This window comes from Staurois parvus, unplaced genomic scaffold, assembly GCF_062004578.1.
Source record: "Staurois parvus isolate SC_StPar_1 unplaced genomic scaffold, SC_StPar_1.0 ptg000581l, whole genome shotgun sequence".
NCBI classification, from domain to species: Eukaryota; Metazoa; Chordata; class Amphibia; order Anura; family Ranidae; genus Staurois; species Staurois parvus.
In genome coordinates, this window is record NW_028318377.1 from 743,824 (window position 1) to 766,933 (window position 23,110).

The 23,110-nt window shown below is 40.0% G+C and overlaps 1 protein-coding gene across 4 annotated transcripts in view; it reads right to left on the reverse strand.

Annotated features, from left to right (window-relative positions):
- Positions 1-23,110, reverse strand: part of FGFR3 (fibroblast growth factor receptor 3) — a 166,208-nt gene that overhangs the window by 37,585 nt on the left and 105,513 nt on the right. For 2 of the 4 annotated variants that reach the window (XM_089692269.1, XM_089692268.1), the window contains exons 6-9: positions 11,525-11,648; positions 8,159-8,349; positions 4,090-4,234; positions 515-699 (exon numbers count right to left, since the gene is read on the reverse strand). In XM_089692269.1, coding sequence (XP_089548395.1) covers positions 515-699; positions 4,090-4,234; positions 8,159-8,349; positions 11,525-11,648 — 645 coding nt within the window. Of the gene's footprint in view, positions 1-514; positions 700-4,089; positions 4,235-5,012; positions 5,164-8,158; positions 8,350-11,524; positions 11,649-23,110 lie in introns of all 4 variants that reach the window. The other 2 variants (XM_089692267.1, XM_089692266.1) reach the window with 1 other exon arrangement.

Sequence of the window (23,110 nt, forward strand, 5' to 3'; positions counted from 1 at the left end):
AACAAACACATTGCAACATATGTTCTTCTATCCTGTCCCATAATGGCATCCGAGTTTATGAAACGTTACACTGTTCTATCATCTCATTGTGTGGGTTAAAGAAACCTGATTGAGTTAGACACACATAAGGTTCAGAGGGCCACGTCATGCATCCTTAAGAAAGAAGACAGAAAACTAAGACACTTTAAATTAGAAATACCACAAGCATGTAATGTGAAAGGGAAAATGCTAAAGTGCTGTAAACACATCATGCAGTTTTAAGAAAGATGAGTATGTCTGACTGGATCTTAGAGAAAAAAAAAAAACAAAAAACACATTATGCATCGTCTGAAGGCTAGGATTTTGATATGTTATTCAGTATCTGAGCCTCAAAACTTTCTGGATCACATAGGTTTTTGAAAACCTTTTGCCTGTGAAGACGTACATATAATGGTAAAGCATTTCTACAGATCAGGCAAAAATTAGGGAGGAAAGGAAGAAGAGTGATAGAAATCTTGTATCTACTTTCTGTTACCTGTCGCTTCAGTGGAAACTTGGAGACTTTTTGCACAGTTGGTGTGTTCATAGCCTTCTTGGAAGGGATTTTTATTCGGTAGGTGATAATGATGATGATCAGCAAGATAAAGACAATGGCTACAGTCACCATGATAAGGACACTTGATGAGCTGGAGTAAGTGGCCTCCACTTTCACAACTGGTTCTGTTGGGTAAAATCAATCATTGTAGAGCTCATAAAAGCAACAGTGATTAAGAAATGTATGTGTTTGTATAATGTATTGAATGTTCGTTTTTAAAGACAGATGAAGACAAACATGTAATCTGTTAGCAAGCTATGGACACTCAAATACTCGTATAGAAAGCCTTCACTGAACTCTTTAGCTACAAGTACTGTGGAGCAATTCATCCTCATAGTTCACAGAAGCAGCATTGAAAGATTCCAACTGGTTTGCAGCACTGCTCCACCTCCAGGACTGTGTATGCATTAGAAATGTGTAAACATAAGAATATACATAGGAATATGTATACATTAGAGTTTAGAAGGCTATATGGCTTTGGAGTCATCAACTGAAGGGAAAAGGGGGGACATCCAAGCTGTAGAATCACGGTTATGAGAATGGAGCGTCTAAGCTACTGCTGGGAGGGAGAAGCAGAAATAGCAATTATGTTGAGTCTCTTCTCAGAGGGGGAAGCAGGAAGAACCGAGCTGCTGAGAGAAGGACTTAAAGCAGAACTATTGGCAAAACTTTTTTTTTTTTTTCATTTTTGATAGAGCAAGGGAGGATTATAACCCCAGTCAGATTTTTGTTTTGCAATCTGGGTCCCATTTGTGGAGATTTCCCTTACAATTTCTTGTCCTGTAGCCAAACAAGTGAGAGGAAATCCTTGCAAATTAAAGGAATTCCTTGGGGACCCCTAGGTCACCAGAACTAGTGTCTGTGGACAACTCAAAATTTGGGGTCTCCTTTTACTTTCATTTTCAATGCGAATGGTAAACAGGACAAATAGAGTGGGTGAATTCTCCGTAATGGGGGCATAGACAGCAATAAAAACCTGACAAGTGTTTTAATCAATCTCCATTCTATCCAAAACTAAAAAAGGTTTGCCTTTAGTTATACTTCAAGTGCTTCTGCTGTGAACGTGGGTGGAAAAATGCTCTACAGTACCTGCAAACCTTGTTTTAAAGGACACTTAGACACTTTTCCCAAAATGTAATAAATGCAGCAATAAATAATAAAAACATTCAGTTATCACATTGCAATCAAGCCTAAAGATCACTGCAATGTCTATCAGTGCGCCATTGCTGCAGTGCACTGTACGGAGGGTATGGACCCACCGTTTCAGGTAGGAGGAAGTAATGAATGGACGATGTGCAATGGTGTCACTGCCCTGCTGCCAGCACTCTTTGCCGAGTGTCTCTACCGTGGTAGCAGATGCAACTTGCACTGTTTTAATTCAACAATTCCTTTTCACTGAATGGATCACATGGAGTGATGTACATTTGTGCTCAATTCAAAAAATGCCAGGGTTCTCAAAAGAGGACTCACCCATTGATACAAGTAAAGGGATTGGTGGTGTGGGTTTTGGTGATGAAGTATGCGACCATGTTTCAGATCATACCCAAAATATGGGTATAACATGAAACATGGTCCAAAAGGCAGACTACGCTTTTAATTCAGTATGAAAGCACACAAATAGTAAACGTTCTTTCTCCCAGAAGAGAAAGCTAGTATGCCGTTTAAATGGTTTGTCCAAATTTACCAAAACCTTCTGAGAACTACAGAAGGTCAGCTTCTTGTATGAAATATGTTCCAATATCCGATATACTTCTATTTATTTATTTGTGACTGAAATATTCTAAAATATAATTTCATCTTAACTTTAAAGAACAAGATAACTTTTTGGCTTTAAGATCCTATATACATCCCTCAGCTAGCTAGGCCTCAGATGCAACATGGACCCAAGAGGCACCTGTACAAGTCTTTTATTCCAAAAGTGAACCTGTACTTAAACATGTAACTATGCCGAGAAACTAAAGTGCTCTGTATTCTGGGCTTTATTAAATAACACTACAAGAATAATTAACACTGATGAGGTTAAGTGTACAGCTAATTTAAAAGAGATGAAGGGATTATAGCGTGGCGAGCACTTGTATGTGGGAAATAATACTATATTGCTGTGATTAATACATGCTTGCTGGAAAACATTTTACCTTGATACATGTATATATATGGGAGATACACAAAAAGTTCACAGTATATAAATATTATGCGATATATGAAAATTCATGTGACAAAATGCACATAAAAAGACAAAATGAAGCAAAGTAAAAGCATAGAAGCATAGAATAACCAACACCTAGATTCAGAAAGGGAACGTGACCTCCACCAAAATCATTCATTAAGAATACTTACACAATTTTATCATCTAAATTAATCAAGGAAAACATATGTACAGAAACGCCAAACACAAAGTGTGTCCCTTAACAACAACATAGTAAAATGGTGGACACTTTTTTATAGTGTGTATAATATCTATCTATATATATGCACACGCACACACACTCTTATAGAAATTATAGGCTATACTCTGGGTCCCCTGCTAAGAGATCATTTACCACTGGAGTTTCTATGAACTCCATTAATATTTAAAATTGGAACACGTTATCTCCATTCAATAGGTAGGTAACCAACAGGCAAAGCTCTGTAGAAGCCCCAGAGAGACACAAGTAGCCATGTGAGCTCTGAGGACCATAAGGATTAAGTTAATTTTAGACTATTTATGCTCAGCTGATACTCTGCCTAACAGTAACATAAACATCACAAAGCACAGTTACCTTGGCTCGGAAGGTGGTCCTTTTAATTAATATATAATTGAACAATATCATGAAAGCACAAGTCACCATAAAGTAATTTGAACTTTCAGTTAGTCAGTTCAACACATTCCTGGTGTATAAAAAAAAAAGGTGGCAAAGTCTTGCAATTCTTTTTATTTAGGAAGTGGCTATATCCTGGGTTGAAAAGCATTTTACCTACAGCATGCTGTCTTGTGTGGAAGCAATGGATTTTCTACAGAGGTCCAAGGAGCCCAAATGCTAAGTTAGAGTTAGGGCTCTCCAATTAGCAGGGAGAATGAGCTTTACCAATTCCAAGGTCTCATTCGGCATGGGGTATGTTGGACCTTTTTAGAATAACTGCTTCCACACAGGGCAAGGGTCCTTCCCTACAGCAAGCTGGCAGGGAATAGCCATCTCTATTCATGCTGTGACTACTTTCTTAACATAAGGATTTAAACACCTTTTGGGTTGATACATCTAAAATGTATATAGCAAATTTACAATGAAGATTTAATTGGGTTTTATAAAGCCCACAAAATCCCCAGTTTATGTTAAGTAGCAAGGCTTCGGGCCACTAAAGTAGAGAAGTGTTCCAAATGATGGGTTAACAAACTCCCACGACTGTACCCTTTCCCCTACTTCTAGGATCTTCCTACACAAACAAACCAAATCTAGCTTTAGAACTAGGCTTAGACTATTGTTTGGCATTTCTTAAGTACATGGAAAGCATCACCATAAAGAAGCGAGAAAGAATACCTGGTAGAACGGTCAGCCAAGCAGTGTGATGTGAATAGCCAATAGAATTCCCAGCCAGACAGGTATACTCCCCAGCGTCCTCAAAAGAAACATTGCGCAAAACCAGAACCTCTAAATCCTTATCCGAGGAGTATGTGCCCGTAGGCTAAAAAAAGAATGGAAGACATGAAAAGAGAAGAGATGAAAATAAAACAGGGAGAAGGAGGAACAAAAGTGGAGGTAGATAAAAAAAAAAAAAAGTACAAGCATAATTCTGAAAGGAAAAATGAACACCAAGCAGATATCATCCGCAAATGAAAGATATGCCAGAACCCTTCACCAGGCTGCCTAAGCTCTGTTCTACCTAATATGGCATGCAAGCGAACAACATTTAAAAAAACAGACCCACAACACAGCATACTCAAAAGGCTGATATGGCTGGATCAGACCATTTCTAGTAGTTGGATGGGTAAATCTGAGAACCTTGTATGCCATTTAAAACATTTCATGAATTCACAAAAAATTAGGGAAAATATAGGCAACAGATCAACTGTCAGTGGCAATACAAGCTTTGTTAAAGTGTGTCAAAATATGAATGTGCAGTCTGGTTGGAACCAGAGTCTGACCACGGGCTGTCCAGGGCAGTCTAACTGACCAGCTTCAGACATACCCCCTATCGTACGCAACAAACATTTCTGTATAAGTACATCTCACACTTTTCAAGGTCTAACTGTATCAAATATCTTTACAGGCCAAGAGTCAGCTTGTTGTGGGTATTTTTTTTTTTTTATTGCAATCTCTTCAAAAGCACTTCTAAAGAGCCAGAAACACCAATGGCAGCAGACATGTCAAACTTTTCCAGCAACAGATACCAAAGACCCCAAGGAGTTTTTGCAGGACATCAGTGTTCAGCTGGTTGGCTTTGTTCAGAGTCTATGGTTTACCTGTTGATGGTTCATAAACGCTGAGCCAAAAAGACGCTTCGGCTATTCCTATAAAATTGTTGGCTCTACAAATATATTCTCCTTCATCGTTTGGTGTCACACTGGACAGAATTAGGCTAGCATCTGTCTCGGTCTTATCGCTTATCCATGACTGAAGGAACAGACAAAACACTGAGACTTCAGAATATTGTTCCACAAAATTATTGTAATTATCAGCCAAGAAATAGTTGATTGAAATTGTCCACCTGGAGGATGCCACTACCAATACTCATGAGACGATTGAAAACAAGATGTCTCAAATGAGAGGCCAAGCCATTAAAAAAAAAAAAAATACACATTCTTAAGTACTGACGGGTTCCACAGAAGGCCAATTGTGACTGATAAACCCGGGAGATATTATAAGGATTAGTATTTGTCAAAGCACAGCTTTAGTGTATATGACTCAAATATAAGTTCAAGATCGTTATTGTAAGCTGTAGGTTAAAGTGCCAATTCAATTACATGTTTAATTGGCTTGTACATACACTGCTGTAACTTTTACTAAATTCCATTAAGCTTATTTAATGTAGGGCTTCATGCAAACAAAAAAACATTCTAAAGCAATTATGTATTCATTAAAATCATTAAGTGCATTTCAAAACACTTTTAGTATGGATTGCCTGAAATCTTGCTTTATTTTATCTTCCCACTATAGCCTGAACCTCCAAAGCAAAAAAGCCAAAGAACAACAGATTATGCACTGTGGCAGCATCGTCCACTACTAATGAGCTGGATTGGGACAATCTAATATGAATTCAGGCACTAGGGGCAGGTGATTTGAGGAAACCACTAGGAAGACCTCAAAGTAGTGATGATGCTCATTGATGGCCCAATCAGCCATCAATTAACAAAGGAAGCTGCAGAGTGGAAATAGAGATTAGTGGCATCATCAATCTGACTATGCAGGGTGGGACAGGTGTCTGGATTAGAAGGCTGGATGAATGGAATTACAGATACAACATAATGGCAAATATAGCCACTATCATTCTGTATTTAGCCCTTTGGTTGAAACTCTGCTATAATCCAATAGTGCAAAGCGCTGTAACTCAAAGATTAACTAAAAAACTCAACTAAAAAATTTTGTTTGCGCTAATCAGATCAACTAAGAAATAAATTCTAATTGGCAGTTATAATATGCTTTACTTTTCACTGTGATTGCACCTTGAACTGTTTCAATAAACAAAGCCAAAATTACTTATTTATATTTTTTTCCAGTTTTACATGAAAATGTTTAGACAGATCTGAATATTTCTAAGAAACTCTGTATAAAATTTTAACAAACCTAGAGAGCCAGGACAGCAATAAACAATGCTCTTCGAGTTGAGTTAGGACAACCAAAAAAATGAGAAGTATTTTGCCAAAATTAGTAGAAGTTGGATAAACTTGGATATGAAAATATTAGATTACAACAGGGATTAGCAATTTGTAGAACTTCAATAAAACATACACAATGCTAAATGTGCACACGTATCCAAAATTAGCAAACTATGATGTGTAAAATACAAGAGACTATGGGGGAGATTTACGAAAACTGAAGCACTCAGTATGTGGTGCAGCTGTGTATGGTAGCCAATCAGCTTCTAACTTCAGCTTGTTCAATTAAGCTTTGACAATAAAACTTGGAAGCCGATTGGCTTCTATGCAGAGCTGCACCAGATTTTGCACTCTCCAGTTTTAGTAAATCCACCTCATATATATCATGCTGCTCAACATGGCAATTATTGAAAGTTAATTATTTTAATGTGTTTTCATCTTAATGTGTCTTGTCTAAAGTTAGTGTTTGTTTTCTTTTGTTGTTCACAAGTATCATGATCCAAGTTAGAAAAAATGCTATTTTTGTGTCAGACACATTCTATAGACCGTTCATCGGGAAGAAAAGTTTTAGCAAGGATTGCGGTTAACAAATGCGGTTTCAATTATCAGGACTCAAAAATAAGATTCAGAGACAAAATATTAAGCGGCCGGCCTGAGCTCACTGCTGACTTAGCCGCTCATAAATTTCACGGTAAGATTTTCCAATACAGCAGTTATTTTATCACTTGGGATTGCTATATTTCAAAAGTACCCTCACAGGATATAAGACACTGTTCTCGAAAGCTCTCGTTAGAATTTTTAAGGTGCATCTGTTCCCTTCCCCACAGGGAAGATGTCATTATGACCTAAACATATATCCAAAAAATTACAGCTTAATGACTAGAAAGGCCTCATTTTAGGAGTTCCAACTCATGGTCCAGTGATATAAGCTTGTTATGTTCAGGTTGGTAAAATGCTCCGGACATTCTAATGGCTACAGACCAGTTACCCTTGAGGATATTCCAACACTTTTATTGCCGACAAATGCGTCCAGTCTTGTAAACCTAAAACTTGTTTTCATCTTTTGAATAGAATAATGTAATGGATACCAGATGAGCCAACCATGTCAATTTTGCTATATTGTAAATGTCATTTTTTTTTTATTTAAGTCTGGATAGAGTAAAGAAGGGTTAAACCCAATAATCACAAGTTTCCTCTGTTCTTTTCTGCTTTTGCTTTTCATGTTCTTTGTTTCAGAGACACTTGTTTGCATAATATAAAAAATTGGTTGGATGATCTACCACACATATAAGAGAACCACGGCTTTCTTTTGGGTTCCATTGTCATACATGTTTTTCCTCTGCTCCCATGCTGGTGTCACAAATCCAATGCATTTGCCCCATAGTGGGAGATATCTTTCACTTTCTGTCCTGAAGACCCAACAGGAAGTTATAGGAAATAATTTCTATGTTACATAGTCTGGTTGGAAAAAAAAAAAAAAAAGCGCAAGTCCATCTAATTCAAGCATTAAAAGTGAAAAAAAGAAATACAATCCTATACCCAAAGTTGATCCAGAGGAAGGCAAAAAAAATCCAATAAAGCATGATCCAAATTTGCTCCAGCAAGGGAAAAACAATCCCTTTCTCCCACAAGAGGCAAACAAATATTCCCTGGATCACCTTTACCAATAAATGTTAGTATCCAGTAATATTATGTAAAGAAGGATATCCCCTCCCCTCTTGTTCATAATGACCTATAGCAGTCTCTGAAAGAAAACCATGTATACAACATGAATAAAGTGAAAAGGACTTTACCTTTAGGATTGAGACATAAGGATCTCCATCTTGGCCATACTTGCTGCCATTAATCTCCATGTGCTTTAGCCACTGAATGTGAGGTTGAGCGTCGCTATAAACTTTACAGTGAAACTCCACATCACTGCCTACTATCACCGTCTTATTGGCAGGTAACCCGGCCTGGAGGATGGGCCGATGAGAAGACCGCTCTAGAAAAAAGAAAAGGAGATTCATTTAAGGAGATATATATATATATATATATATATATATATATATATATATATCTATATATATCTATATCATGTCAGAAGCTAATTCCTAAAAACTGTAAGCATATTCAACTATTTCTGTCCTCATCCTTTTATCTTCTACCTTCTATGTCTTTCATACTTTAAAGGAGCCGGACTGTGGCCAATGGGAGTAGAAAATGCCCCAGGGTCAGTGGGAATAAACAATGCCTCAGGCTTGGAGGTCAGTGGGAGTGAAAATATTAAATAGTAACACTGGTCAGAGGGAGGAGAAATAGTGCCCAATCATTGGGACTGCTAGGAGGAATAATGCCCCATCATTGGGGTCAGTGGGAGAAATAGTGCCCCATTTTTGGTGTCATTTAAAGAAAGAATACTACATTTTTGGTGTTCGTGGAAGAAATAGTGCCCCACTGTTGGGGCACTGGTGTCAGTGGATGGAATGGTGCCTCACTGTTGGAGGCAGTTGAAGGAATGGTGCCTCATATCAGTGGAAGGAATAGTCTCCCCAGGGCTGGATAAAGGCAAGCAAATGGCTGCAGTTTGGAGACTACTGCGCTATATGCTGAAATAGTGCAGTTTTGTTATCTTACACAAAATAATTGTGTGCCTAGTAAAAGTTTCTCTGAACTGAGGTAAAGAAGTATCTTCCTCCTATAACAGGAGCAGATTGTCTCTTGTAAATGGTTTCTGAAGAGATTGTATGACTGGATGGCTGAACTGACAAAAGGCCAGGTTATCCAAGTTTGACATGAACTAAAGAAAGGCAGCTGTCCATTGCAGCAGCTGCAGCATGGAAAGATTGGACCACTTGTGCTTGTTTTAAGTGTATCCAAATCAAAGATTAAAAATGTAATACTGTATATTGAAGCTTTCTAATCATTATATATGGTGGCTGCATTCGTTTTGTTCCCCCCCCCCTTTCTTTTTAATTGGTGATCCGGCCAGTAACCTACTTCTGGTCCTAAGTTGACAATGCTCACTCCCTGTACTGTACCTATAGACAAGCAGCATTGTCACCCTATGGCATGAAATATGTTAGGACTGCAATACCTCACTACATAACATGAGAGAAGGTGTTCTGTAAGGTGATAAACTAGCATAAGCAGTTGCAGTAATCAAAATCTAAATGCTGGTTACACACATACACACAATTGCAAAAGCTGCCAAATGGATGAGTGTGACCTACTATCCACAATTTCGTGCAACACTATGAAATGATCCAAAGTGTTGGTGGTAGCTGATAATCTGTTGGGTTGTTTGTTACCTAAAGTGTTACTAAACCCCGGACTCTGCATTCACTCTATCTTGTCTCCCACAGTCTACAGAACATGGAAATGCCATTATTTTAGTAAATATAAACTGCTAAATACCTTTTCTCATCAGCACAATATAGCAGTCTTGTGACTTCTATCAGTGTCCAGCAAAGCACATGTTAAAGCTTGTAGGAGGAGTTTTCTTTCTGCTCTATGAGGATTAAGAACCCCTGACCTCTGTCTGAACAGTGCTGACTGGCCCTGTGCTGATCACATGCACTTTCCCGAGTAATAAAAAAACAAAACACCTCACTAGCAATATACACCAAACTGAGCATGTGCAGAGTGACTCCACACATGTCTTATCAGGAGACAAGAGGGGGACACTGGAAGAAGGGGAGGATCAGAGAAGACAGGATCAAAGGGCCTTTTTACACAATGCAGAGGATTAACCCCTTAGGTTCCACAGTGAGTATATCAAGCAGGCTTTACTGCATATACAGACTGATTTTACAGTTGTGGGTTTAGCCATAAATGCATTCACTGTTATGTAACAGAGTGCTAAGCAAACACTTAGCTGACCTTTTATTTGAATCATCATATACATAATTATTCTACACCAACTGGAGGGAAATTGGGTAAGAATTGTAAGATAGGGTATGAAGTGTGAAATGAAAGCAAGCTACAACAAAATCAACCTATTTATTGTTGTGATTACTTTAAAACACCTCTGTAGCTCCTTTAAAAACAAGCTATTTGTTAGGTAGCTTTTGCCAAGTCATTTGGCAGGTCATCTCACCTTTCGTTGGATCCATATGAAAGTTTGTCGTCCGTGTTGTTCTACGTGAGATTTGGAGGCCCCTGAAACCAGCTCTTCACAGGAGACTTTGTGGCTTGTGAAAGTCGCTCACAAACATCTCGGCAGAACTGGTGCGTTGGTCCAACTGAAGGCAGAGAATACTGCCAACGACTTAGCTATGTCCTATGTTGGGGTAGCTACTTGATATTATACCTATGCCAGGAAAGGCAATTTCCTTGTACAACCCTCGCAAAAAGCATAAACAGCACAACAAACAAGCCAGGTATTGTAGGGTCAGACCACGTATACAAGACTTCTTCAATAAAGGCGACAAACAAGACCAGCTCTCATAATGGCTCATAAATATGCATAAATATCCACATGAAATAAATCCCATTATGAAAGTAACGAATTGGCAAAGATTACCGTGCAAGGACCAAAGTATATAAAATGGGAAAAAAATGGATTGCACATTATAACCCATTACATTCCATGTTTAAAGCTTTTGGCACAAAAAAAAAAAAAAAAAAACCTTTTAAAAAAAAATTGCATCTAATATAAGTAACCCTGAGCATGAGAGACAGTAGATCAGCATTTGGAACTAATTCAAGTAGAACTATAGGCAAACTTATAGCAAGGGAGGATAACCAGCCAAATTTTTTTTTTCATCATTGGAGTTTCTGAGATTTCCTGCTTGGATCGCTAGTGTCTGTGCAGGCTTACAAATCGTCTGGCAGGTAAAAAAGTTTTGTTTATTAATTCTGAGTATTTAGCAGCTTGCATGCAGTTAAGCTTTAAAAAGAATACTCCGGCAGTAACCATTGTATTGCCACTGATCAAGAACTTTCAATTGACTTTGGGTTTTACACAGAATTCTCTGAACCCCAGTATACGGATATGAGTAAGACTTTCATTGTCCTCATGAACAGACTGGAAGCCTCTTGCAAAGTTTTTCTGCACAATTTCTCATGCTCAGGTATGCATACTCTACTTGTAATTTTTCTTGCACTAGGTGTGGTGGAAGGGAGCACATTATTAAGGTTTGCATAATCAGGCGTAAACACATAAATAGAAGACTCACCTAGGACATCCAGCTGATAAGTGTGACGGAGAGTTCCATACTTGTTGTCCACTACACAAGTATAATTTCCTTTATCGGATGGAACCACGCTTTCCATAACCACGCTCCACTGCGGGGGTCGCAACTGTAAAGAATGAATAAATAATAATAGAGCTGAATGGCCAGAAAGTTGTCCAGCTAGAGGGCAATGTTCTTCAAATGCTGGTTTATGGATCACTAGGAGCCTACAGACCGAAAGCTACCAGTCCACGATAAACGCAAAGGGCAGAAATCCGAAGATTTCAAAATATGGATCTGTTAACATTTTTCATGTTATTCTAAATCAGGCGTGTCCAAAGTCCGGCCCGCGGGCCATTTACGTCTCGGGGGTCGGTTTAATACGGCCCTCCAACAGCCCTCCCTGCTCTGTGTAATGTGGCCTTCCCAGGGCCCTCCCTTCTATGGCAGACAGTCTTCTGCTTGAGAGCAGTGCGCATGCATGACTGCGCCGCACTGGGAGCGACAGAGGGAGGTGACGTCAGGGCCGGGCTTCCAGCGTGAAGTGTGTTTCTCTTCCCCTCCCGGCTGCCGAGCAGAGACTTCAGCTCCAGCTACCTTTTTCACCCTTCACATTAGTGCAGGTAAGTTTTTTTTAAATTTATTTTCAATACATTGTGAAAACTCAGCTGTCAGTTGATCTTAATGTTATGAAATGAAAAGTATGTCGTTTGCAATTAACTTGGCATAAAATAATTTATTTGCATTTAATTGTAATGGTTCAAAGAATGTTCGGAAAAATGTTCGGCCCTCCACCATGTTCACTTCATCCAATCTGGCCCTCTTTGAAAAAAGTTTGGACACCCCTGTTCTAAATGCATATAACAGAACATTGAGTCTACAGTGTGGCCCTAAAACACCAGTGCAGATTATATAAACCATAAAATAAACAGAGTTAAATCATTCAGTTTTAGCAAGACATGGGAAGGGTTAGAATCTCTGCTGGATTTATTGCTATCTACAGCTCTGGTTAGGAGATTTCCTCTCACTTTTCCCTTGACACTAGAACAGATAAGGAAAAACATCTCTTAAGAAGACACAAACAGTAACACCTTTTAAATAGTGGAATGTTATCCACATTTGAGTGGTCTATGTCAACATTTGAAAGATCTCTTCTCACTTCCTGTTCAGGCAACACATTTTGGGTCAGGGTGTTGCAAGGCATTTCTCTAACAGGAAGTAAAGGCAATCTCCCCAACAGGGACACAGACAGAGGTTCCAACCCTTCTAATCACTCTAATACTCAGGCCAAAATGCACCAACTTTCTGGAATCCTATCTCTTGACAATCAAGCTGTACATGCCAAAAACTGTAGAGTTTGGAGATTTACAAGGTAACCAGTATGTCTTGATCCATCCTTCAGTTAGTTCCTAACACTGCAATATAGTGTCAGAGGCACATCAGAGGGAAGATATTCTAAATAAGCACTCTTAGAATGCGGGCATATCTTGGACCTAAACACAAGGAGGAAGACGTAGTTCGTTTTGGCGTGTTCTGCTTCAGCTCTATAAACCTAGGAGTGTGATCACAGAGATTACAATAGTTATCTCTTCTCTCTCATCTTTATTCTAAATGGTTCTGTTTACTGAGGCATTTCATCTCATAACATCACGTCCTCACTCCACATACAGTATGTCTAACTGAGGAATACAAGGTATTTCTACACATTTCCTGATGAGCTCATTTTAGGGAGCTAGTGAGCCTCAGACAGAGGCCTGCATTAGCTCCTCAGTGTAGACAAACTATTTGAGGCAGAGATATTAGTTTGAGAAAAACCAAGTGTTTTTTTTTAAGACTCTATTCACACTTGCACGACTCCAAAGTTGCACAATTTCCAGTGTGACTTTGGAGAGTGACTTTGATCTGACTTTACACTCTCTGGATCAAAGCCACATCAAATAGGGCAATGGGTGCCATTGAAAAGAATGGGCTGTGACTTTAATGTTCAAAGTCGCATGACAAGTCGCACAAGTGTGAATGGAGCCTTACCAAAAAAAACAAAAAAACAACACATGGATTCATCAAGTTTCATTCAAGTTTCTCAAACATAGAAGCTTTCAAATGCATATCTATCAAAACTTCCAGCTGCTGAGCATATATGGTTTTTTTTGGTGTAGTGGGCATTTACGGTCATGGTGTGAGTATAAGCCAGAGTCGTGTCCCTTGGTTCAGTGTATGTTTAATGAAAAGCTGAACTTTAGGAAGATATAAAAGAAACAAAAATTAATGCAGCTCTGTAATCATTAATACATAATCTAATATATTTTTAAATGAAAGAAGTGCAAGTAGCTGAATTTGACTTGATATCAGCCCCTGGTAGTCTATGTATAGCAGGCCTGGAGTGAGAAAAGAAGAAGCAGCACAAGCAGCCAATCGGGTCATGTGCTTACAAGAAGCATGCCGATAGGAGAAGAAAACAGAATGACAGATGAGCTCATTGTTGTGCTGCTTCTCCTTGCACTGTCCAATCACAGGCTGGGACAGATCTAGGATGACCTGGGTTGTATGATGCTGGCCAGAGGACATCTAGCAGCAGAAAAGAAATACTGTGGGGCAAATCTCTGGACTGGTAGTAAACACTGCAGCAAAGGTTAAAGCTGGGCTTTATATTTTTGGGCAGTGTGGTGACCTAACAAGGAGCTTACAATCCAAGGCCCCTAACTCACATTCATACATACACAAATTAGACAGGAGCCAATTAACCTACCAGCATGTGTTTGGACTGTGGAAAGAAACCAGAGTACCTGAAGGAAACCCATTCAAGCACAGGGAGAACATGCAAACTCCATGCAGGTAATGCCGTTGATGGCTTCGAACTAACTACCCTAGTCGTTGACTGACTGACCAGCACTGGCGTCCTTTGTTTACATCTCAGCCTGGACAATACCTGCATGGAGTTTGCCTTGGGTTTCTCCCACATTCCAAAGACATGCTGGCAGGTCAATTGGCTTCTGTCTTACTTGGCCCTAGTATGTGTATAAAATTGGCTATTCTCATGTATTTCCCTATGCTGCAGACAAGTCCCTAGATGAGCAATTGGGGAAGGTTAAGGAAAGACCCAACCTCATAAAAAAAATTGCCAAGAAAAGTCTATGGAAAGGCTGACAAGTGTATCAGAACAGTGCACAGAGAGCTGGGCCACAGATGTACCAAGAGTCAGATACAACTGATCAGATATGTACATGTATTCATTTTTATCTTGTATCTTATTTTTGGCTGGGATTCTGCTTTAAAGGCCACGTCTCCTTTAGTAGAAAAAAAAAAAGTGTGCAATAGATCACAAGTTCAATGTCAGGCTCCTGCAGACTCCTCCAAAAGGCACTATACCCCCACTGGGGTACAGGTTTTCAGTGGGAGAGCTGGGGGAAGTGTCAATGCACTAGTAGTGCAGTTATCACTGTACACACATTCCATTGAAAACTATAAGTCAGTCTGCCATTGTGGCAGATGAGATTTCATTCACAAATCTCTGAGTGAATGATGTGGCTGTGTGGGCAGTGCCAATTGGCATCATGTTACACCCTGAATTTGGATGTAATATGTACTGTATCCTTAAAATGATTTCTCTTTTTTAAATTTTGAGTGAGGAAGCATTAGAACCTCTAAAAAGCTTCAATCCTGTCTGCATCTCTGTTGGTGTCAAACACAGGAAGTGGTGTTTATATTTCCAACATCTAAATCTAAAACTTTTATTTTGTAGCTCAGGACAGAGTAGAGTATGGCTAATAGACTTGTTATGGATTTCTAAATGCAGTCTGTGTCCCATTGGGGTGATTTCCCTTCATTCATTGTCCTTGCTTTATTTCAGCCTCATAAGGGAGGCCAAGGGTCCTTTAGAAAACTTTCATGCTCTGTTTTTGTTGCAGCCAGCCTCTCCTCCGAGACAAACCCCGGCTGGCACGCTCAGGATCCCAAGCACAGTGAGACTGCACAGGAGTCTGGCATGGAATAATCCAAAGCTTTTTCTGGGTCATTTAGTGTCTACAGACTTACAATAACAGATTCCTGGGAGGATTTAAATATTAAGGCTCTGTGAAACCTCTGAAAGGAAGTCATATGAAATTCTCCATAGAGGAAAAAGGGTGACTCAGATCAAGGCAAGTACACATGCAGATTATCTTATTGGGAATGTTGGGAAAAAAATGTACCTGCATTAGATAATTTACATTCAGTTGCAACAACATAATTTCAAATTATTAAAGAAGGCAGGTGCAATCTGCTTCCTTCACTGTAGGTGGTGCCAGACTAGAGTGGTAGGTGGCGCCAGACTAGATTGGTATCAGCCAGGGGAGGAAGTCAGGAGAAACTCTGTTTCTCTGTGGTTTCCAGGTTCCGGTTAGCTATGCTACATCTAGGTCTTTGGTGGCCATCTTTATAAGCAAAGAGTCTTGATAAGTCCCTGGCCCCAGGTTTTGGCACGCATTTTGCAAAGTGGTTAGAGTAGGGAAAGAGCCTGTAAGAGAAAGTGACGGTGACAGGGAAAGGTTCCAGATGAGTAGGAACAGGCTAGGAACTCAAAGTCCTGTACTGTACCCTCGGACCAGTCAGGCTACATTCCGCCTTCTCAAGACAGATGCTGTCGGTGTATCTTTACCCGCTGCATCTCTGCCTTGAACTGAACTGTGAGTGTTACCCTAAGCAGCGCTCTCCCGCTGGAGATGTTCGTAGTTGGCATTCTCTGCAATACAAGTTCTAGTTCATCTACAACCGGACCCCGTGTCTTTACCGTCGTATTGTATTCAGACAATGGCAGCACCCACAGCTGGCTTAATACCTTAACAGTAGCTGACCTTGACTGGACAGTCATTGTTCACGTATTCAGCCAACCATCGGTGCTGCATATGTCTGAACACAAATTTTTCCATCCATTAAATGCAGTCACTGTTCAACCGATCATTTTATACCTGGCTCAGTCGACTGTTGCAGACAGAGCCATCATGGATCGAATTTTGGACGATTCAGCAGGAACTGGCCAAAAATTGTGTGGTCTGTGACCAGCTTAAGGTCTGTAAATGTGTAATTATTTAGGAAGCCAGAATTACAGGACACAATCATAAACCCGGAATTTGTGCCAAGAGGAATAAAATAAACTCCGTCCAGTATATACATTCCCTCCAATAAACAGAATTAGACAGGGAAGGTTTCCGAGAAAGATCCCCTTCAATACTTTATCTGTATTTACAGAGCTTGTTGGGAACAAAGTGTTTATATGTAAGAGGACAGGCTCCAATGCTCGGGTTTCACACATTTTGCCCTAAAATAAGATTTTATCAGGCAGAAAGCTTGTGTCTGGAGCCTGTCACCACTGCTGCTGAGACAGCTTGACCAGCATCCCAGATACTGTGACAGGAGGTCAGCGGGACTTCTGAGACGACTACAGTCCCTTCTTTATTAAATGTATGCTTGTGAGGAATCTGTGGACACTGTCCATTGCCTGACTTGTGTGTAACCCACTGCAGAAGAGTACCGCTCATAGAACAAAGAATGCTATATACCAAAGAGGAAACAAAGCCCTCTATGGAGCAGAATATATATATATTATAATAAAAAAAAAAAAAAAAAAAAAGGAGGGGCAGCACAGTGGCTAAGTTGTCAGCAATTCTGCCCAGCAGCACTAGGGTCATGAGTTCCCAAACCATGGCACTACCTGCGTGGAGTCTGCATGTTTCCTCTGGGTACTCCAGTTTCCTCCCACACTCCAAAGACATGCTGGCAGGTTAACTGGCTCCTGTCTAAATTGGCCCTAGTATGTGTATGTATGTGAGTTAGGGGCCTTAGATTGTACACCCCTTGAGGGCAGGGACTGATGTGAATGTACAATATTGCTGCGTAAAATTTATGGCACTATATAAGTACATGTGATAAAATAAATTTTTTGGCAAAAAATTGGATAAGCCTGATTTTAGTCCTTCTACTAAAACAACTAACCAAAAATCTGAAAATACAAGCTATATTATACATGCACTATTAATTCTCAAATTGGGTAGCACAGTGGCTAAATGGTTAGCACTTCCGCCTGGCAGTACTAGGGTCGTTGGTTCGAATCCTGACCATGGCACCACCTGCCTGGAGTTTGCATGTTCTCCCTGTGCGGGTTTCCTCCGGGTACTCCCGTTTCCTCCCACACTCCAAAGACATGCTGGTAGGTTAATTGGATCCTGTCTAAACTGGCCCATGTATGTGTATGTATGAATGTAAGTTAGGGACCTTAGATTGTACACCCCTTGAGGGTTAGGGACTGATGTGAATGTACAATATATATGTAAAGCGCTGCGTAAATTGACGGCGCTATATAAGTACCTGAAATAAATAATAATCAGTGTATTAAAGGCAATGGAACTTTCAACTTAAATTAGCTAAATACCATTCCATGCATATCAAACCTGTTGGTTTTATATAGAATTGAAGCAGTATTCCAAAGTGCTAAAGAGGTTTAATTCCAAGCCTATAACAGGAGTTACATCCAACACGTTTCGGGGGGGGGGGCACACAATGGGGGCACACTTCATCAGGGTTTTAATGTACAGTATCTGTTGGTAAGGACTCAACACAATTATTTGTACTCTGTGTTGAGAGCACTCAGCAATGTTCAACAGCTGATGGAAACCACAACCATATAGTTTATGAATTGTGGCACAGGGAGTTGGGTTCTACCATACAATATGTTGGGTTGCTATTCACAATCAATTGGATCACAATGCAACAAGCAGGTGCATCACCATGCATTGTGGTAATGCATATTTTAGATGTGTGAATGGGCCCTAAAGCTGGCCATACACTAGTACATTTTCATCCAAACACTTGTGTGAAAATTTTCATTACATTTCATGACTGTGTGAACATTTTCATTACATTTGATGACTTGATGAACATCATTTGAAAGTCGTTCGAAAACCATTTGCTTTTAATTTTGTAGTGAAAGGAGTTTTCCACATTCACTATTAGAAACTCATTCAATAAAAATGTCCATCCTCAGTTCACGAATGTTGTCGGTTTGTTTTTAGAATGTTTGTTAAATTTTCTAGTCATCTGTGGGGTCAGACATTTTCAACAAAATTCTACTGGAAGATGGCCAGCTTAGGCTAGCCATAGAATGATTGGAAAAAACAATTAACTCGCTGGCTGATAGGAAAAAAAACTAACTTGTTCCCTCATCCACATAAGAGAGGCGGATGGAAGAATCCTCCCCAATGTGCTATGGTATTCTGAAAGGCGGGACAACGTCACTATAAAAATACATTGATCAGCACTGCAGCCGACTAGCTGCAGGTGCTGATCAAATGAAAATTTTCCAACAATCATGCGCGAGAAAAGCCAATTATGAGATCGACTTTTCTCAAGTTGGAATGCCCATAGATGGTACAAAATTTGGCCAGCTCCTGCTGAACTGGCCAGATTTTGATCTATGGATGGCTGGGCTTTACTTCACATTACATAAATAAGGAAGAGGATGGTGGTGGGTTACACATTTTATTTAAAACACCTACTCTTTCAGATGCCATATAGACAATTAAGTGAAAATGAATCACATCTAAACCTTTATATTCCACCTCATTTCCAATGGACAGGTTCCCTATTGTTTAAAATGGCTTTTTTTACAGACTTGGGCGCAAACTGTTCTTTTAAGTGGTAATCAATTAGCCAGTGTTAATGTGCGGTGTGATGAGAAGACAACAGGACCAACAGATAAGAGATAGGCAGGACTAAACTGTTTATCTTCTGCTGCCCTTCACTTTCCCTGGTTGATATGCTCTGTCACAGGGCCCTTTGTTTAGACATTCCTGGGGCTTAGAGCTTTCAAGCCTTAAGTGAGAAAGACAGAAAATATTTCTACAAGCCCTGTCACTCAGTCTGGTGGTCGGGGCGCAGGTCACATGCTGAAGGTCACATCCTCTGTGGCCACAATGACAACCAAACACAAGTCTGACAAAGCACAAATCTGCAATTAACAAGCAAGACCAGGAATTAGGGCTCTAGCACAAGAGCGCTGGTTTTTCCCAGTTGAGCATGGATTTGGCTCTGTGCAGTACTGATGTGTTTATCTTCAGAAAACTCAGCAGACAATAAGCCAGGTCCAAAATGAATACCTCCCTACTCTCTGCAATGGCCCAGAGGAAACCCTTTAATATGAAAATAAAAATCCCTAGTCAGTTGACCATGCAAAAAACAAAAACAGCCACCATCAAAAGTAGACAATACCATAAAAATGTAGATCAGTCAAACACGTTTGCAATTATTTTCGGCACTATTCCTTTATGGAAATGGAAAGTGAAGTTATAATTCTGCGGGTGGACATACTCATTTCAGAAACTAGCCACAGGACCAAACTGCAGGTACACACACCTTTAATAGATCCTTATTGAATTGCTGAGGAACATTACCACCTACAGCACCTTCCTACTTACCCATGCATATGATGGACAACTTTAGGGGCCAACTGCAAAAATGTACCCCCAAGTGAGAGGCTAAAATTTGCATATTAGTACAGCTGGCATTCAGGACTCCATAGGATTTTTTTTAAAAAGTATATTAGTCCTGAGATTAGTTTTCTAAGATTAGGGAACTGACAAGTGTGTATTAAAAGTAGAATTCCACAATGCACAAAGCCATCCACAATATTGCCCCAGCTATATAACCAACCTCATCTGCAGATATCGCCCAAATTGTCTTGCTCTCCTGCTCCCTTGTTACCTCAGGACTTTTCTAGAACTTCTGCCATCCTATGGAACTTCACCCCAGTATGTCTGGCCAGCTCCTACCCTGTCTGCCTTTTGGCGATCATTGAAAACTCATTTATTCAGGAAAGTTTTCCATACCTCCACCTAAAAAGCTGTACTGGAGTCACCTCCATCAGATCAACCCCTGCAGCGATTACCTTTTGTTACCTAATCTCCTTCCTTCTAGATTGTAAGCTCCATGAGCAGAGCCTTCTATACCTTCTGTATTGAACTGTATTGTTGCTCGATTGTCTCCCGTTATATTGTAAAGCAATGCGCAAACTGTTGGCGCTATATAAATCCTGTATAATAATAATAATTCTAGGCTTTACTTAATTATGCTTAAAAATGCTCTCTTTCCCCTCTTTAACACCTATACTAAAGGAATCTTTGCAAAAAGGAAAGGATGTCTATACTTACCTATTTTCAGCCTGCTTTAGTCTGATCCAGCCAGTGGCCGCTGAAGGGGAGAGGAGGGAGTGCCAAAAACAGACAACGCTTCCAGGCAAAACCAGCCATTGTCGATCACGTGATCAGCATGGGCAACAAATAGGTAAGAATATACATCTTTCTTACACAGGTTAGTTAGTATAGGTGTTAGGAGGGGAAAGGGAATGTTTTTAATCATAGGTAAAGGCCAGAATTCACCTTCAGTACATTTTTTAACCAGGAGACGCGGAGGATTGGGATAACTGGTTTTAAAGAGGAACTTTAACACTAGCCCTACATGGCTTGAATTTCAACTGGAATTGGAGCTGTGGACGGTCCTGTCCATGCTACTTTGGGGTGACAAAAGTCAATTAAAAAATAAGCTGAGCTGGGTGGAAAATTATTGGCCTAACAGTGACTACATCCTATCACATGCAGTCACTGTTCAGGTATTCAGACAGCCACTGGTGTTTAAATAACATAGGAGGCAGGGGAGATTCCTTAATCAACATCATTTAACGTGAATTACCAATTCGTTTTCTTTTGTTTAGCCCGAGCACTGAACTGGAAATATCCATAAGTGTATGGCCAGCTTTTCTTCAAAAGAGAGACATGAGCTGTGTGAGCTAGGCAAGAGACAATTTAGTAGGATTTTCTAACTTTAAAGTATACTTCAGATTCTGAAAAGGGTCCAAGTGTTTCTGCTGATAAAGAGATGAACAGAAATAATCCTGCATTAAGCAGCAATGCATCATCAGTATTGGGGAGATCATCTGATTTGAGTCACATATTTGTCTGATTGGCCAACTTTGTAAAAGATCCCCACAAGTATAGTCAGCTTCAGATTTTACCAAAATGCTAATGTGATTTATTACACAGACTATGAATTAAAAAGATCCTAGAATATTTTAAATGTCTTCCATGTTTGTTACAGAGAGATCTATTTTTGTTATGCTCTGCTCCTTTCTGCCCTGTAACAATGTAATTGTGAGCTGTGAGAAGTGTGTGTACAAAGGATTAGGCGCTGTCTGTTGGCACCGGACACAATGGTACTTCTTTTGCTATCACGTGTGTCATGTGACCAGACCCTGACCTGAACATTCCTGAGTAGCCAACTTTCCCATCCACAGTCAGCTACAGCAAAAACATGTGAAAGGGTTTTCAGGAGAAAAAAAAAAAAAAATGTCAGCGATTAAAGATTAATAAGACCTGCATTAGATGGGATAAAAGCACACAGTGTCTTGAGAACAGGAAGATAAGGAAATGAACACGCAGAATGCAAGCAGCACAGATTTAAATTACTTGTGTAAAAGGTTTTGGATCCCTTGGTTGCAGAAATCTTGCCTGTTTCATTACTGAGTTCCCAGCTCCGCCCCCTACCATCACCACTGTCAGGGGGTCTCATTCTCTTTGTTGGGTTTTTTCAATATTTATCCTCAGAGTGGGACTCTGGCTTAAAGTGGTTCTAAAACCAGAAGGTTTTTTTTTTTTTACCTTAAAGTGGTTGTAAACGGTTACATATACCCAGTGGGGTGACTGGCCTCAGATGACACACAGAGATGAAACAAATCCACCTACATAAAATTGTACCCGTCTAGTTGCACTCTTCTCTCCATCCATTCAATGTGCTGAATTTATAAAGCTTGTAGAGTTGTCAAAAAAAAAGGGGGTGGAAGAAAGGAGCTGAATTTACACTCTGTAGAGCTCAGTGAGGACAGCTCTGAGAGGTGATTGGAGGAAAGGGACCCCCCCCCCCTTCACACAGCTCACAGGAACAGAGCTGAGGCTCTCAATCTGCAGGTGGTCCCTCCCAGTCACCATTTTTCTCTTGGTGTCAGGCAAACTTGTCAGAAGAGATTCATGCGGATATGAGGAACAAAGCAGCTGATAGAAATGAAACTTAGTGCTCTCAATTGTGACAAATATACATTATAGAGGGATATGCTTTGTTCATATTTCATGTCTGAGGTTTACAACCACTTTAATGCATTCTACGCATTAAGTTAAAAACCCTTCTGTGTGCAGCTATCCCCTTATACTTTCCTGAGCCCGATGTCGATCCAGCATCGCTACGCTCTCTCCTGTCTCAGAAGCAGCAATTACAGCCAGTGAGGAGGGATTAAGGGGCAGGGCCGAGTTGCACTCTGTGTGTCTATGGGCACACAGATCACGGCTTTGGAGTGGGCCCGCATGAGTGCGCAATAGCAAGTGGGGACACTCAGCAAGGGGAAGAAGCATCGGCAAGGGACATGAGAAGAGGAGGATTGGGACTGTTCTGTGCAAAACCATTGCACAGAGCAGGAAAGTATACCCTGTTATTGAAAAAAAAAATTCCCTTTACAAAAATCGCTTTAAAGGTAAGCTAGTTTTCAAAATATGAAAGTTTCTTTGCAATGTGTATGTT